Here is a 15,250-nt window from a genome sequence, read left to right as displayed (position 1 = left end):
TTTACCAGGCTGGGGTACAGTGGCACAATCTCAGCTTACTGCAACCTCTGCCTCCCGGGTTCAAACGATTCTCCTGCTTCAGCCTCCCAAGTAGCTGGGATTACAGGCATGCACTACCACGCCTGGCTAATTTTGTATTTTATTTATTTTATTTTATTTACTTATTTTTTTGAGATGGAGTCTCACTCTGTCGCCCAGGCTGGAGTGCAGTGGCGTGATCTCGGCTCACTGCAATCTTTGCCTCCCGAGTTCAAGCGGTTGTCATGCCTCAGCCTCCGGAGTAGCTGGGATTGCAGGTGCGTGCCACCATGTCCAGCTAATTTTTGTGTTTTTAGTAGAGACAGTGTTTCACCATGTTGGCCAGGCTGGTATCAAACTCCTGACCTCAAGTGATCATCCCGTCACCTCGGCCTCCCAAAATGCTGGGATTATAGGCGTGAGCCACTGTGCGTGGCCCAACGTGATTATTTTATATATGTATACATTGTGAAATGATTACCACAATCAAGTTAACACATTCATCACCTCACATAACACATCACCTCACATAGGTACACTTTTTAAAAATAACAGCTTTATTGAGATATAATTCACATGCCTGAAATATTCACCCTTTAAAGTATACAGTTCAGTGAATTTTAGTATATCCATAGACTTGTGAGCCTATCACCACAATCTAAATTTAGAACATGTTCATCACCCCTCAGAGAAACCCCACCCATTAGTTGTCACTCCTCATTCTTCTCACCACTTCTACCCCAAACTTCAGGCAGCTACTAATCTACGTTCCGTCTCTATAGATTTGCCTATTTTTGAGATTTCTAACATTTTTAAATGAAAATTAGTTTGTAGGGTCTTTTTCACATTAAAATATCACATTTTATAAGTTGAATTTAAATGAATATTTTACTTCCATGCCGTATTGTTTCATTATGTTATCAGTGTGAATTTGTGGCTCCTTTTGTACTGTGTTGATTATGGTTGTGCCAGTGTGCTTTATGCCTTTGGGAGACCCTCTTCAGAAGACTGCCATCAAAAAAGTCCTAGAAAGCAATGGGTTGATTCCCTTATATCCACTTTTGACATTTTCTTTGTTATAGCAAGTGTGGTATTTTTTTTCTAAACAGGTCAGGAATATCCTGCTATAGTAGAATTTGCACCTTTTCAAAAAGCTGCAAAAAAGAAGACTAAGAAAAGAGATACCAAAGTCGGGACTATCGATGATGGTATAGTATAGCTCTAATTATATAATGTTATTGCTGTGGGGTTTTGAAAAATAATATCTTTGCGAGAGTTAATTCGACCCCAAAATTTTAAATTAGAAAATATACAAAATAAAGTAATTGAGAAATGTTATCTGCCGATGGAAGCTTTGCTTAATTGTTAGAATAGAGAGGGTTTCTTGCACAGAATTTCTGCTCTCTTTGGCTAGGGCGTTTCATTCTTCAACCATTGAACAATATAATGTTGACTATTGATTAACAAATCATCATAGGTTTATTGATTAGAAAATAGTGGAAAGGCCGGACGTGGTGGCTCACGCGTGTAATCCCAGTACTTTGGGAGGCCAAGGCAGACGGATTACCTGAGGTCAGGAGTTCAAGATCAGCCTGACCAACATGGAGAAACTCTGTCTCTACTAAAAATATAAAATTAGCTGGGTATGGTGGCACATGCCTGTAATCCCAGCTATTTGGGAGGCTGAGGCAGGAGAATTGCTTGAACCCGGGAGGCAGAGGCTGCAGTGAGCTGAGATCGTGCCTTTGCACTCCAACCTGGGCAACAAGAGCGAAACTCCGTCTCAAATAAAAAAAAAAGAAAAAGAAAATAGTGGACAAAAAATCAGGTTTCAAAGTTTAGCAGGTGCTTCTTGAGGCCTCACCATTTTATGATTATTTATTTGACTTTTGGTTTCCATTTATAAAGAAGAAGGTTTGAACTGTCGTAGGAAAATTTCCATACCCAGGTAACTTTATATAAAGTAGCTGAAGTTGTCCCTCCTATTTTCTGGTCTTTGAATATACAGTTAGCTACACACATAGTATTAGGTTGAACAGGAATAGAAGAACTGAGACCAGGTGCGGTGGCTCACACCTGTAATCCCAGCACTTTGGGAGGCCAAAGCAGATTAGCTGAGGTCAGGAGTTCGAGACCAGCCTGGCCAACATGGTGACACACCCCATCTCTACTAAAAACACAAAAATTATCTAGGCATGGTGGCAGGCACCTGTAATCCCACCTACTTGGGAGGCTGCTGAGGAAGAAGAATTGCTTGAACCCAGGAGGCGGAGGTTGCATTGAGCCGAGACCACGCCATTGCACTCCAGTCTGGGCAACGAGCAAAACTCTGTCTCAAAANCTTCTCTCTAATTTATCTTTTTGGAACATCTAAATTAGTAGGACAGTGACTTTTAAAAGCAAACTATATAATACCCCTAGTGGTTCTGTTATAATGCATGGTGTCTCATTTTTCCTGACCTCCGTGTTATACCAGATTCCTATAGTGAGTATCAGTTATAGGAGTTCTGAGAGCAAATGACCAATTAAGCTCTAAATAGTCTACCTTGTGGGTATGGTTTGGTTTTTTTTTCATCTTCCATGAAGTAAAAAATTATCGTATTTGATCAATCAGTATCCTAGATAATGTCTTCTTTTTTGCTTAAAGTCTATGATGTTTTCTGTTTCCTTAAATGATTATTTAGATCCAGAATATAGAAAGTTTTTGGAAAGTTATGCCACAGATAATGAGAAAATGACATCTACTCCGGAGACACTGCTAGAGGAAATAGAAGCAAAAAATAGAGAATTAATAGGTAAGTGGGCAAAAGGAATTAGGGCAACAGCCTTTTCATCACAGTACCTAAGTCTGTCTCCTACCTCCATCAGTTGCTAGCTGTGTGACTTTGGGGAAGTTACTAGCTTCTCTGAGACTGTTACTGTAAAATGCGGATGGTAATACCTGCCTCACAGCATTATGAGAATTCATTAATAAGGTGGGAAAAATTCTTCGACCTATTTAGTGTCACACAAATGTAATATCAATACAAAAAGTTTGATGGCTGATAAGGAACGTTTAGACAGTGGTAAGCCTTTGAAGGTCAATTGGTATTTCCTAGTAATAAGTTCATATTCCTGAAAAAATTTTAACTTGAAAATACTGAAAAATGAAATTAGTTACTGCAAAATTGAAAACTGCTTGAGGAATTCTAGCTTGGATGTTGGTTCTCAGTAATAGGCTGTCACTACTGTATCAGTAGCTATAAACATGAGCATAATCTTTGACCCAGGATTTCCACTCAGGAATTTATCCTAAGGAATATGTGGGGTTTTTTTGTGTTTTGTTGTTGTTGTTGTTGTTTGCTTTCTCTCTCTTTTTCTCTTTCCCTCTCTCTCTCTGTCTCTCTCTCTCTCTCTCTCTCTCTCTCTGTGTGTGTGTGTGTGTGATGAGTCTTGCTCTGTCGCCCAGGCTGGAGTGCAGTGGCACAATCTCGGCTCACTGCCACTTCTGCCTCCCGGGTTCAGGCGATTCTGCTGCAGTATCTGGATTCTCCCAAGCAGCTGGAAGTACAGGCACCCGCCACTACACCTGGCCAATTTTGTGTTTTTAGTAGAGCCGGGGTTTTCACCATGTTGGCCAGGCTGATCTCGAACTCCTGACCTCAAGTGATCTGCCAGCCTTGGCCTCCAAAAGTGCTGGGATTACAGGCATGAGCCACTGTGCCCGGCCAGGAATATGTGTTTTAAAAAATGGCTGTAAGGCTAATAGCTTATTCAGAATGTTGAAAATGAAAAATATTCTTCCAAAACTTGACTTTTATTAATGGATACATAGTATAAGCCCATTTCTGGTAACTTTCTTAGAATAAATTCCCAGAAGTGAAATTATGGGGTCAAAAGGATTAGATATTTTTAGCCCCTTCCCCCCAACTTCTTCCAGTTGAACAAGTTTACTTATGCTCAGTAAAACAAGAGAATGTCCTAAGTACTTAATTCTCATCAATTGGGAATAACTCTTTTAAGAAATTATTTTGTTGTTTTAATTTGAATTTCTTCACTTTTTAAAAGGTATTTTAATCCCATATTGTTGAAATCGAATGCTGTAAAACTTCTTTCTGATATTACAATTGTGATCTTTCTGCATAAGGGGTGTACACATTTTCCCACCTTGGGTGGTTGGCAGGGAATGTCAGAAATGGAATCCTTTCTAGGGGTTGATAAGTATTATTAATAATCTGTTTACATTTATGTAGCTAAAAAGACAACCCCACTTTTGAGCTTCCTGAAAAACAAGCAGGTAAATCTTTTGTCTTTATAGTTCTCTCAGTACTTTAATTTCATTGCTTTGCATTCTATAGACATTTTAAGAGCATTGGGTTTCTAGAGGATAAATAGCTTCTTTTTCCACCATTACTCTTTAAGGATTTGCCTTGTTGGTCTCACTTTCTGGCCCTCTCCTTCACTCTGGTTGTTGGACCAGGAGTTCACTCTACAAACCTAGAATGTTCTTAGGTTGTGCCAGAGACACTCTTTTGATATTCTGAAAGCCTCTGGAGAGATAGTAAGGCAGCAGTGGAAGACTAATATTAGCAGGTCCTGGTCTTCATTGCCTTTCGTTTTCTGGGTGGAGTGGGGGTAACAGTGATAGAATACCACTTTGTAGAAAGTAGGAAGGAAAGATTATTCAGTCGGGGGTCTACCATGCCTTCGGGATTGATTAGGGTTTTGGTGATGATTATTTGAAGACTTGTGTTGATGTTTCTTTCTAGAGAATGAGAGAAGAAAAGAGAGAAGAAAGAAGGAGGAGAGAAATAGAAAGAAAAAGACAAAGAGAAGAAGAGAGGAGGAAATGGAAAGAAGAAGAGAAACGAAAAAGGAAAGATATAGAAAAGTTAAAGAAGATAGACAGAATTCCAGAAAGGGACAAATTAAAGGATGAACCAAAGATTAAGGTATAAGAGTACTGAAACTGACTGCATGTTGCTAAAAATTGCATGTGTCTACTTCTTTAAATATGCATGTGTCTTGTGTTGGTGTAAATGAATTTTTTGTTTTGTTTTTGCTCTTTTGGGGGGAAGTGATCCAATAAAATCTTTCCTGTAATGCTAATAGTATTAGTTTTAAATTTAAGATCATTTAAAAGGATTTAGTAGTATATTATTTCTTCGGTGCAGATCTGTGCTATTTTGTCATTGAAAATGTTTGATTTGTAGACTACTGTCCTCTAAATTCATAGTAAATGAGGGCTTAGGGCTGGCTGGCATGATTTATGGGTTTTATTCAGCTTTTCCTTCATAATTGATACATGAAGTTACCTCATTTGTTTGTTTTCCACTGTCTTCAGGTACACAGGTTTCTGTTACAAGCTGTGAATCAGAAAAATGTAAGGACCAAGTACATGATACAGAGCATCTAGTATCATGTCACACACACAGGTCTTAGCTAATAAGTCCTTTTGGTGGTGGTGGTGGTAGTGTTACTTGTTGAAAACCCCTTCAGATTGACTTGAGTCTTCTTAAAAGCTGAACTATTTTATTATAAATTTCTACTTTAAAAGGAAGCCCAGGTGACTTCCTGATGCTTTGCTGTGTTCCCAGAAGCTTCATTGATATACAGATGGAGGACAACCATGCCTCATCTTCTTATACGCTTCTCATAACTGGCTGCCTTGTGGGAGGACTAGGGATAAATACCCTGCATTATGTGCCTTTCCCTCTCATATGACTCCCATAGTATTTTCCTGCATATAGCTGGGAATCTGTGAGCAGCAGATTCGGATTCATGCATTGCATTTGGGAAGAAGAAAATCTGCAGAAAGATCCCAACCTTGCCACTTCCCTTCTGAGGGCATGGCTTGGGTAGCCCTTGTTTCAACATATTTCCTGGAGAAGTACTAGTACCTAGTACTTCAGATAAAGTCAAAGAAAATCTCACAGAGAGGGTGGCAGGGTCTCCTTATTTTATTTCCTGAAAACTCAGCAGTTTATGTAGTAAGGGTTCCCTAAGTCTCTACGGGGCTCATTACTGGTGATGAGGGGCTTGGGGGAGGATGGAGTTTCTCATCTTAATTCTTTCCAGCAATCTCTCTGTCTGCTATGCCACAAGTGACTTGACTTGCTATTCCTAACAATCAGCAAGGCAGAAGGTAGAGCCAGCCATGCTAGAGACATTCATTAATGTTCTTATTAGAGTAATGAACACCTTGGTTTCTAATAAGGATGTTCATTGGAGAAATAAGAGCACTTCCAATGAAATCTGTACGTGGTATCCTCACTTCACACTGGTGCTTCTCAGTATGCATTTTGGACTCACCATTTGCAGTGGCTGTCTGCGTGCCAAAGTGCTTTGTGCTTATATCTTGTGGTGCTTTGCCTTTTGCTTAGTAATTTATGTGATGCCTTCACCCTGAGATGAACCTTGTATGATGCCTTCACTCTGAGACTTGAAATTCTTCTGTTTTGCCTAAGAATCTCTCTGATTATCCAACACTTGGAGGTATTCTCGAGAGATTTATAGCAGGGATGTGAGAAACAATGGCATTTTTGAACATGTGTCAGTATCTATGGCATTGAATACAGAGTTCCTACTCAGTAGAGATGGAACTTCACTATTTGGTTGTATAAGGCATTTAGATTTTTAAATCAAATGCCAAATAATTCTTGTTGTTCATCTCTAATGGCAAGATAATTGTACCATCATAAGTATGTTATTCTCAGGCTCAAGGCAAAATTATTCCTGCAATGGATCTCTCCTTTGGTGACCAAGATATTTGTCATTCCAAGCACTACATAAAAACAGTCCCAACAGAAATGATCTGCCTAGCACTTAAAATTTGTGGGCTATTTCCCATCAAGTTATGTCAAAATGCTGGTTTGCTACAGAAGCATACTTCGAAGTATGCATTGGTTCACTTAAAGGTTGACCCACTTAAAGCCAAAGGAGGCCGGGCACAGTGGCTCACACCTGTAATCCCAGCACTGTGGGAGGTGGAGACAGAAGGATGGTGTGAGCCCAGGAGTTTGAGACCAACCTGGGCAACATGGTGAGACCCTGTCTCTACAAAAAAATTTAAAAATTAGCCAGATGTAGTGGCGTGCACCTGTTGGCCCAGCTACTCAAGAGGCTGAGGCAGGAGGATCACTTGAGCCCAGGAGGTCAAGGTTGCAGTGAGCCATGTTCATGCCACTGCACTCCAACATGGGCAACAGAGCGAGACCCTGCCTCAGAATAAAAGCCAAAGGAGTCTTGATCCTATTGCCACAAAGTGATTAAACCACTTAGTTCAAGTGGATAACACTTTAATAGCATCCTTTTAGTAAATTACTGCTCTCGTGCACTAGTTGTTCACCTGAAAGGTTAAGCGCACCTGCAGAGATAGGGGGCCTTGTCTAGTCTAAATTTTAAATATTTGGTATACTGCGTTTTAATAGAATCAGAAGATAGTGTCCCAGCCTTCAAAATAAAATAAACATTTTCTTTTAAAGCTGCTCAAGAAGCCAGAAAAGGAGATGAAAAGAATTGGACAAAAGAGAAAAGCCAAGAAATTGGACAAAGAGAATCTCAGTGATGAAAGAGCCAGTGGGCAAAGTTGTACATTGCCCAAGCGTTCTGATAGTGAACTTAAAGATGAAAAACCAAAGAGGTCAGTAGTCAAGGACTCTTTGTTATGTTTGATTTATACATGCTAGTTTTGCTGCTATGTCCTAGGCATGTACCTGAATTAAGATAAGCTGTTTTATGCAGGGCAGGGGGATGAGGAGGAACGGTTTCAGATGTATCCTTGTATCTTGATCTGAGTGAATGGTTTTGGGGTTTTGTTCCTTTTAAAACACTAGTATTTTTCACTCTGCTCTAAAAGTGCAACCTCATTGCAGGGGCCAAATCAGAATCACAGTGTTCTGCATTTGTGATTACAAGATCTCTCAGGGTTCTGTCTCAGAGTTGTTTTTCATGCAGACCTGAAGATGAGAGTGGCAGAGACTACAGGGAGAGAGAACGGGAATATGAACGAGATCAGGAGCGCATTCTTCGAGAAAGAGAGAGGCTGAAGCGGCAAGAAGAAGAGCGCCGTAGGCAGAAGGAGCGCTATGAGAAAGAGAAGACTTTTAAGAGAAAAGAAGAAGAAATGAAAAAAGAGAAAGACACACTTCGGGATAAAGGAAAGAAGGCTGAAAGTACAGAATCAATAGGCAGCTCAGAAAAAACTGAAAAGAAAGAAGAAGTGGTCAAGAGAGATCGAATAAGAAACAAGGTGCTGATTGTCATTAAACTTGTTTATGAGGGTTTTTTTTTTCCCCTTTCCTGCAAGTGTAAAGAAAGGGCTAGTTCACTGTTGTTATAGAATTTTTTAAAGGGGAACTTTAATAATCTGCAAGTTTTTGTTTTTCTTTTTTTTTTTGAGACGGAGTCTTGCTGTGTTGCCCAAGGTGGACTGCAGTGGCGCAATCTCGCTCACTGCAAGCTCCGCCTCCTGGGTTCATGCCATTCTCCTGCTTCAACCTCCCGAGTAGCTGGGACTACAGGCACCTACCACCACGCCTGGCTAATTTTTTTGTGTGTTTATAGTAGAGTCGGGGTTTCACCGTGTTAGCCAGGATGGTCTTGATCTCCTGACCTCGTGATCTGCCTGCCTCGGCCTCCCAAAGTGCTGGGATTACAGCATGAGCCACCATGCCTGGCCAACTTTTTTTCAGTCTTGGCTGGGCTTTTATTAACTTACTATCGAAATTGTAAACATACACAAAAGTAGAATAGAGAATAGTATGATGGGCCAGGCGCAGTGGCTTACACTTGTAATCCCAGCACTTTGGGAAGCTGAGGTGGGTGGATTGCTAGAGCCTAGGAGTTCTAGACCAGACTGGCCAACATGGTGAAACCCCGTCTCTACTAAAAATACAAACATGGCCGGGCGCGGTGGCTCAAGCCTGTAATCCCAGCACTTTGGGAGGCCGAGACGGGCGGATCACTAGGTCAGGAGATCGAGACCATCCTGGCTAACACAGTGAAACCCCGTCTCTACTAAAAAAATACAAAAAAAAAAAAAAAAAAAAAAAAATACAAACATCAGCTGGATGTGGTGGTGTACACCTGTAATCTCAGCTCAGGCAGGCTGGAGTGCAGTGGCACAATCTTGGCTCACCACAACCTCCACCTCCTGGGTCCAGGTGATTCTCCTGCCTCAGCCTCCCGAATAGCTGGGACTACAGGTGCGAGCCACCATGCCTGGCTAATTTTGTATTTTAGTAGAGACGGGGTTTCACCATGTTGGCCAGGCTGGTCTCGAACTCCTGACCTCAGGTGATTCTCCTGTCTTAGCCTCCCAAAGTGCTGGGATTACAGGCGTGAGCCACCGTGCCCAGCCTAATGTCTTTTTTTAATAGGACCTAAACAAATTCCACTCATTATACTTGCTTGAAATGTCTCCTTCAGTTCTCTTTTGTTTTTAATGTATTTTTTGAGACAGTCTTGCTGTGTCACCCAGGCTGGAGTGCGGTGGCATAATCTCAGCTCACTGTAGCCTCAACCTCCTGGGCTTAAGCGATCCCCCCCACCTCAGCCTCCAGAATACCTGAGACTACAGGCATGTATCACCATGCCCAGCTAATTTTTAAGTTTTTTTGTAGAGATGAAGTCTCCCTATGTTGCTCAGGCTGGTGTCAAACTTTTGAGCTCAACCGATCCTCCCAAAGTATTGGGAATACAGGTGTGAGCCCTGCACCCAGCCAAGTTTTCTTTTAATCTAAACAATTTCCCCTTCTCTTGTTTTCCTACCATTTGTTGCAGAAACCAATTTGTCTTGTAGGGCTTTTCCTGTTCTGAATTGGCAGATTACATCCCTGTGGTGTTAACATGTTCCTCTATCTTCTGTGCTTCCTTTAAAACTGGCACTTAGGGCCTGGCATGATGGCTTATGCCTGTAATCCCAACAGTTTGGGAGGCCAAGTCAGGAGGATCACTTGAGCCCAAGAGTTGGAAACCAGCCAGGGCAACATAGGGAGAACCCGTTTGTACTAACAATGTAAGAACACAGCCCAGCGTGGTAGCACGTGCCTATAATCCCAACTACTAGGGACCTGAGGTGGGAGGATCATTTGAGTGTGGAATGTTGAGGCTGCAGTAAGCCATGATCGTCCCACTTGCTCTTCAGCCTGGGTGACAGGGTAAGGCCCTATCTCCAAAAAATAATTTACCCAAGCATATAAAATAGTAATTACAAAATGGTTGCTTTTCTTTGGAGATGGAGAGAGGAAGTAGGCAAGTTGTCATTTACCATGCCCTCACATTTTTGGTCTTAAATGACTTCACTTGAGTATATATTCATACATAACTATGACTCTTTAAAATCCCATATAAAAGCTTAATAGCATTGTTGTAACAGTAACATATTTTATTGTACTTCAGGATCGTCCAGCGATGCAGCTTTACCAACCAGGAGCTCGAAGCCGAAATCGACTCTGTCCCCCTGATGACAGCACCAAGTCTGGAGATTCAGCAGCAGAAAGGAAGCAGGAAAGTGGTATTAGCCATAGAAAAGAAGGAGGAGAGGAGTGATAAGTCCAGATGGCCTTAGGTGTCCTGACTGTCTAGGCAGCCAAAGAGCACACGTTAAGCAATCCAGAAGTGCCTTCAGGGCAAAGGAATAGAGAGAAAGGGAGTCGCTGTGCTGGTGGGGTACACTGCAGAGGAGTAAGTCTTGTGTCAAAGCAGGAATCTGATCTGAGGTTCAGAATTGGAAGTACAATTTCATTGCTTTTGCAATTTCTACAATTAATTTTAAAGTGTCAGAAAAAGGTGACAGCGAGGACATGCATTGCAATTTGCAGGGGGAATTGTCAAGGAAGACTTCATCACATATGACACGAGAGAAAAGTAAGAGCTGGTTCTAAAATCAAAAGCTGTTGTTCATCCTGAATTGAATTTTCTGAATTTGGGTAGAGCAGAGTCGCTTTGAAGCCTTGTTCCGATCTAGTTCTATTGCATTGTTGATGATAAGTGTTGACTTTGGGTAGTGTAGAAGCAACAAGCATGTCCTTGTAGTACAAGTACAGTGAAGGATAGATCACACTTTCATTGATGCAAAAATTTAAATAGTTATGTTACTTCTGTATCCAGTGTCCTAAAGTTTTTAGGATCATTTTAGTTTTTTGTTTGCTTATTGAGGCTTTAGCGTAAAGAATATTTTTAAACATCAGTTTTGTCTTCAGCATTTTTTCTATTAAGAGGTGAATGTAGTCCTTGTTTGGATTCTTGACAATCCAGTGTTGTGTTTGGATCTCAGGTCTCATTGATCTGAGTTGCATACCCTCTCCAGAAGAAACTGCACCAATGGGTCTATTCCTGTTAAATAGCAACTTTTAGGTCTCAGCTTTTGTTTTGATGTCAATAATTAACAGCATTCAAGTGTTGAAGCTAAGTGTGTTTATTACTTTACTAAATAGCTATGAGTTTTGAGGAAATTAAATTTTTGACATCTGACATCACCTTACCCTTCTGGCGAGGCCAAAGGGGAGCTTGAACTCTATGCAGGAAGGGTGGCCAGGAGCAGTCATCTCACTCAAAAAACTTCTCTAAAATAAAAGTCGTATTATTTAAACAAAAAATAGGGGCTGGAACGCGAAGTGGGCTCACCGCCTGGTAATCAGACCAGCATTTTGGAGGCCCTTAGGTGGGCGGATCACTTGAGCGGTCAGGAGTTTGAGACCAACCCTGGCCAACATGGTGAAAACCCCACTCTACTAAAGTATAAAATTATTCTGGACGTGGGGTGGGGCGCCCCTGCTAATCCCAGCTACTTGGGAGGGCTGAGGCACAAGAATTTCGTTGAGCGCTGGGAGGTAGAAGGTTGCGTGAGGTCAAGATCGTGCCTCTGGCCACTCCCAGCCAGGGCAACAGAGCAAGAGCCCCATCTCTAAAATAATTTTTAAAAAATTAGGGCCTGGCATGGTGGGTGTGCAACCTGTAGCCCCAGCTACTCAGGGAGGCTGAAACTGGAGGATCACTTCAGTCTGGGAAGTCAAGCTGCAGTGAAGGCCATTGGATCACCACCCAGTCACTCCGGCCTTGGTTAACAGAGTGAGGACCTGCCTCAAAAAATTTTTTTTATTAAAATTATAATTTACACAATAATATGGGGGCGCAGGTGCCTCAAGGCCTGAAATCCCAGCACTTGGGAAGCCGGAGAGGTGCGGATCACGAGGTCAGGGAGATCGGGAGACCATCCTGGGCTAACACGGTTGAAACCCGTTCCTCTACTAAAAATACAAAAAACTAGGCCGGACGAGTGGCGGCGCCTGTTAGTTCCCAGCTCTCGGGAGCTGAGCCGAGGAGAATGGCGTGACCGGGAGGCGGAGCTTGCAGTGGGCTAAGAATCTGCCACTGCACTCCAGCCTGGGTGACAAGAGCGAGACCTCCGTTCTCAAAAAAAAAAAAAAACAAAAAACAAACAAAAAAAAAAAAAATAAATATAAACTGTTAGAAACAATAGGAGAGCAAGTGTTTGTTCATTTTCTGCCTCCTTTTCTTCAGATACATGTTTGATTTCTTTGGAAATAAAGGTAGGATGGAGACAACTCAAACCCTGGCTATCTAAACAATAATTGAGCACCTCAGTATGTGTTGACATTGACACTATGGTAGTGAACACAACGTGGTTGCTTTCTCACGATGCTTATAGCCATGGGGAGTTAGCTGCTCTGGTGGAGAGAAGTGATGCTAAGGGAAAGAGGCAGGAAAATTGAAAGGGTGAGGGCAGTGGGGGTAACTAGTTCCAGGGCAGTGAAAAAGGATGACTTGGGCATTCATGAAGCTTTAATGCCTTCAAAATCTGGAGGAACTGAAACTGGACCACCTTCCACAGCATGCATGCATAAGGTAGTCCGGAGACAGTAATTAAGCTTTGATTATAAAATTAAGATGTAACTTTCTATGGTATTCACAGATGTTATCTTTAATTCCATAGGGGAAAGGTTAATTAAGGAGGTTTTATAACTTTTTGTTGGTATAAAGAGTCCTGTATGTTACATGTTTTGATGGCAGGGTGGGGCAGGCTGCCTAGATTTTTCTTTACTGCCTCTGGGCTGTCCTTTATACGACAAAAATTTATTATACTAATTGTATTATTATTCAAGGTAGCCAAGATTACACTTGGTGAATTCTTGGAAAGTATATGCTGACAGCTATATACGTAGGATTAGTCGTCCTTAGAAATCTCACAAAAGGCCAGGCATGGTGGCTCACGCATGTAATCCCAGCACTTAGGAAAGCCATGGTGGGTGGATCACATGGGGTCAGGAGTTTGAGACCAGTCTGGCCAACATGGCAAAACCCCATCTCTACTAAAAATACAAAAATCCAGGTGTGGTGGTGGGCACCTGTTATCCCAGCTACTCGGGAGGCTGAGGCATAAGAATTGCTTGAACCTGGGAGGCAGAGATTGCAGTGAGCCAAGATCGTGCCACTGCAATCCAGCCTGGGCAGCAGAGCGAGACTCCCTCTCAAAAAAAGGAATGAAATGGGCCAGGTGTGATGGCTCATACAGGTAATCCTAGCATTTAGGAGGCCAAGGCAAGAGGATCACTTAACTTCAGGAATTTGAGACCAGCCTGGGCAACATAGGGAGACCCCATCTCTACTAAAAATTTAAAAACTTAGCCCAGTGTGGGAGAGTGTGCCTGTAATCCCAGCTATTAGGGAACTGAGGTGGGAGGATCACCTGTATCTGGAATGTCGAGGCTGCAGTGAGCCGCAATTGTGCTACTTGCACTTCAACCTGGGTGACACAGTGAGACCCTGTAAAGGAAATCTACCTAGGCTTATAAAATAATAATTACAAAATGGTTGCTTTTCCTTGGAGATGGAAAGAGGAAGTAGAGAAGTTGTCATTTACCATGCCCTCATATTTATGGTCTTAAATAACTGGGCTTTAGGATATATTAATATATAATTTATGATTCAGAAAATCCCATGTAAAAGCTTAGTAGCATTGTTGTAACAGTAACATATTTCATTGTACTTCAGGATCGTCCAGGGATGCAGTCTTACCATCCAGGAGCTCAAAGCCACTATCAACACTATTCTCCTGATGACAGCACCAACTATAGATACTCACCAGTAGAAGAAAAGCAGGAAAGTAGTATTAGCCATAGAAAAGAAGGAGGAGGCCAGGCGTGATGGCTCACACCTGTAATCCCAGCACTTTGGGAGGCGGAGGCGGGCAGATCTCTTGAGGTCAGGACTTTGAGACCAGCCTGGCCAACATGGTGAAACCCAGTCTCTACTAAAAATACAAAAATCTGTCAGGTGTCGGGGCAGGTGCCTGTAGTCCCAGCTACTGGGGAGGCTGCGGCAGAATTGCTTGAACCCAGGAGGTGGAGGTTGCAGTGAGCCAAGATTGCGCCATTGCACTCCAGCCTGAGCAACAAAGTAAGACTCCATCTCAAACAAACAAATGAAAAAAAAAAAAGGAGGAGGAGAGGTGTGTGATAAGTCCTGATGCCATAGGTGTCCTGACTGTCTAGGCAGCCAAAGGACACATGGTAAGCCATCCAAAAGTGCCTTCAGGGCAAAAGAATAGAGAGAAAGGGGGTCACTGTGCTGGTGGGGTACACTGCAGAGGAGTAAATTTTATGTCAAAGCGGGAATCTGGTCAGAGGTTCCGAATTGGGAGTACAATTTCATTGTTTTGCAATTTCTACAAATTATTGTCAGAAAAGCTGATGGTGAGGACTTGCATTGCAGTTTGCAGGAGGGAAATGTCAAATGAGGACTTCATCACATATGACATGAGAGAAAAGTAAAAGCTGTTTCTAAAATCAAAAGCTGTTGTTCATCCTGAATTGAATTTTCTTAATTTGGGTGGCGTAGAGTCTCTTTGAAGTCTTGTTCCGATCTCCTTCTGTTGCATTGTTGATGGTAACTGTTGACTTTGTGTAGTGTAGAAGCAAGAAGCATGTCCTCATAGTACAAGTGCAGGGAAGGATAGAACAAACTTTCGTTGATGCAAACATTTATTTTTGAGACAGAGTACTGAGTTCATCTCTTGGAAGTATTGAAAGGAGATGAACGATATTAGTTTCTGCCTTCACTAGCTTACCTTGGTTTTTTCCACCAGGGAAAAATCAATTCATGGTTCACTACTATATTAGGCCATTCTTGCATTGCTATAAAGAAATGTCCAAGACTTGTTAGTTTATAAGAAAAGAGGTTTAATTGGTTCACAGTTCTGCAGGCTGTACAAGCATGGCATCTGACATCT

General features: G+C 41.9%; 1 protein-coding gene across 4 annotated transcripts in view; it reads left to right on the top strand.

Moving 5' to 3' along the window:
* UPF3B (UPF3B regulator of nonsense mediated mRNA decay) overlaps nucleotides 1–14,182 on the top strand; it is a 20,088-nt gene extending 5,906 nt beyond the window's left edge. The window contains exons 2-10 of one of the 4 annotated variants that reach the window (XM_017862799.1): nucleotides 1,128–1,226; nucleotides 2,703–2,813; nucleotides 4,251–4,294; nucleotides 4,767–4,949; nucleotides 5,342–5,380; nucleotides 7,482–7,639; nucleotides 7,954–8,248; nucleotides 10,399–10,506; nucleotides 14,014–14,182. In XM_017862799.1, the coding sequence (XP_017718288.1) occupies nucleotides 1,128–1,226; nucleotides 2,703–2,813; nucleotides 4,251–4,294; nucleotides 4,767–4,949; nucleotides 5,342–5,380; nucleotides 7,482–7,639; nucleotides 7,954–8,248; nucleotides 10,399–10,506; nucleotides 14,014–14,166 (1,190 nt within the window). In that variant the 3' untranslated portion in view covers nucleotides 14,167–14,182. Of the gene's footprint in view, nucleotides 1–1,127; nucleotides 1,227–2,702; nucleotides 2,814–4,250; nucleotides 4,295–4,766; nucleotides 4,950–5,341; nucleotides 5,381–7,481; nucleotides 7,640–7,953; nucleotides 8,249–10,398; nucleotides 11,402–14,013 lie in introns of those variants that run through there. The other 3 variants (XM_017862800.1, XM_017862801.1, XM_017862803.1) reach the window with 3 other exon arrangements.
* The last annotated feature ends 1,068 nt before the right edge of the window (nucleotides 14,183–15,250 follow it).

The sequence above is a fragment of the Rhinopithecus bieti genome, unplaced genomic scaffold (assembly GCF_001698545.2).
Source record: "Rhinopithecus bieti isolate Rb0 unplaced genomic scaffold, ASM169854v2 scaffold_67448, whole genome shotgun sequence".
Taxonomy (NCBI): domain Eukaryota; kingdom Metazoa; phylum Chordata; class Mammalia; order Primates; family Cercopithecidae; genus Rhinopithecus; species Rhinopithecus bieti.
The sequence above is the reverse complement of the archived record's forward strand: the minus strand, read 5'-3'. Positions and strand labels throughout refer to the sequence as shown.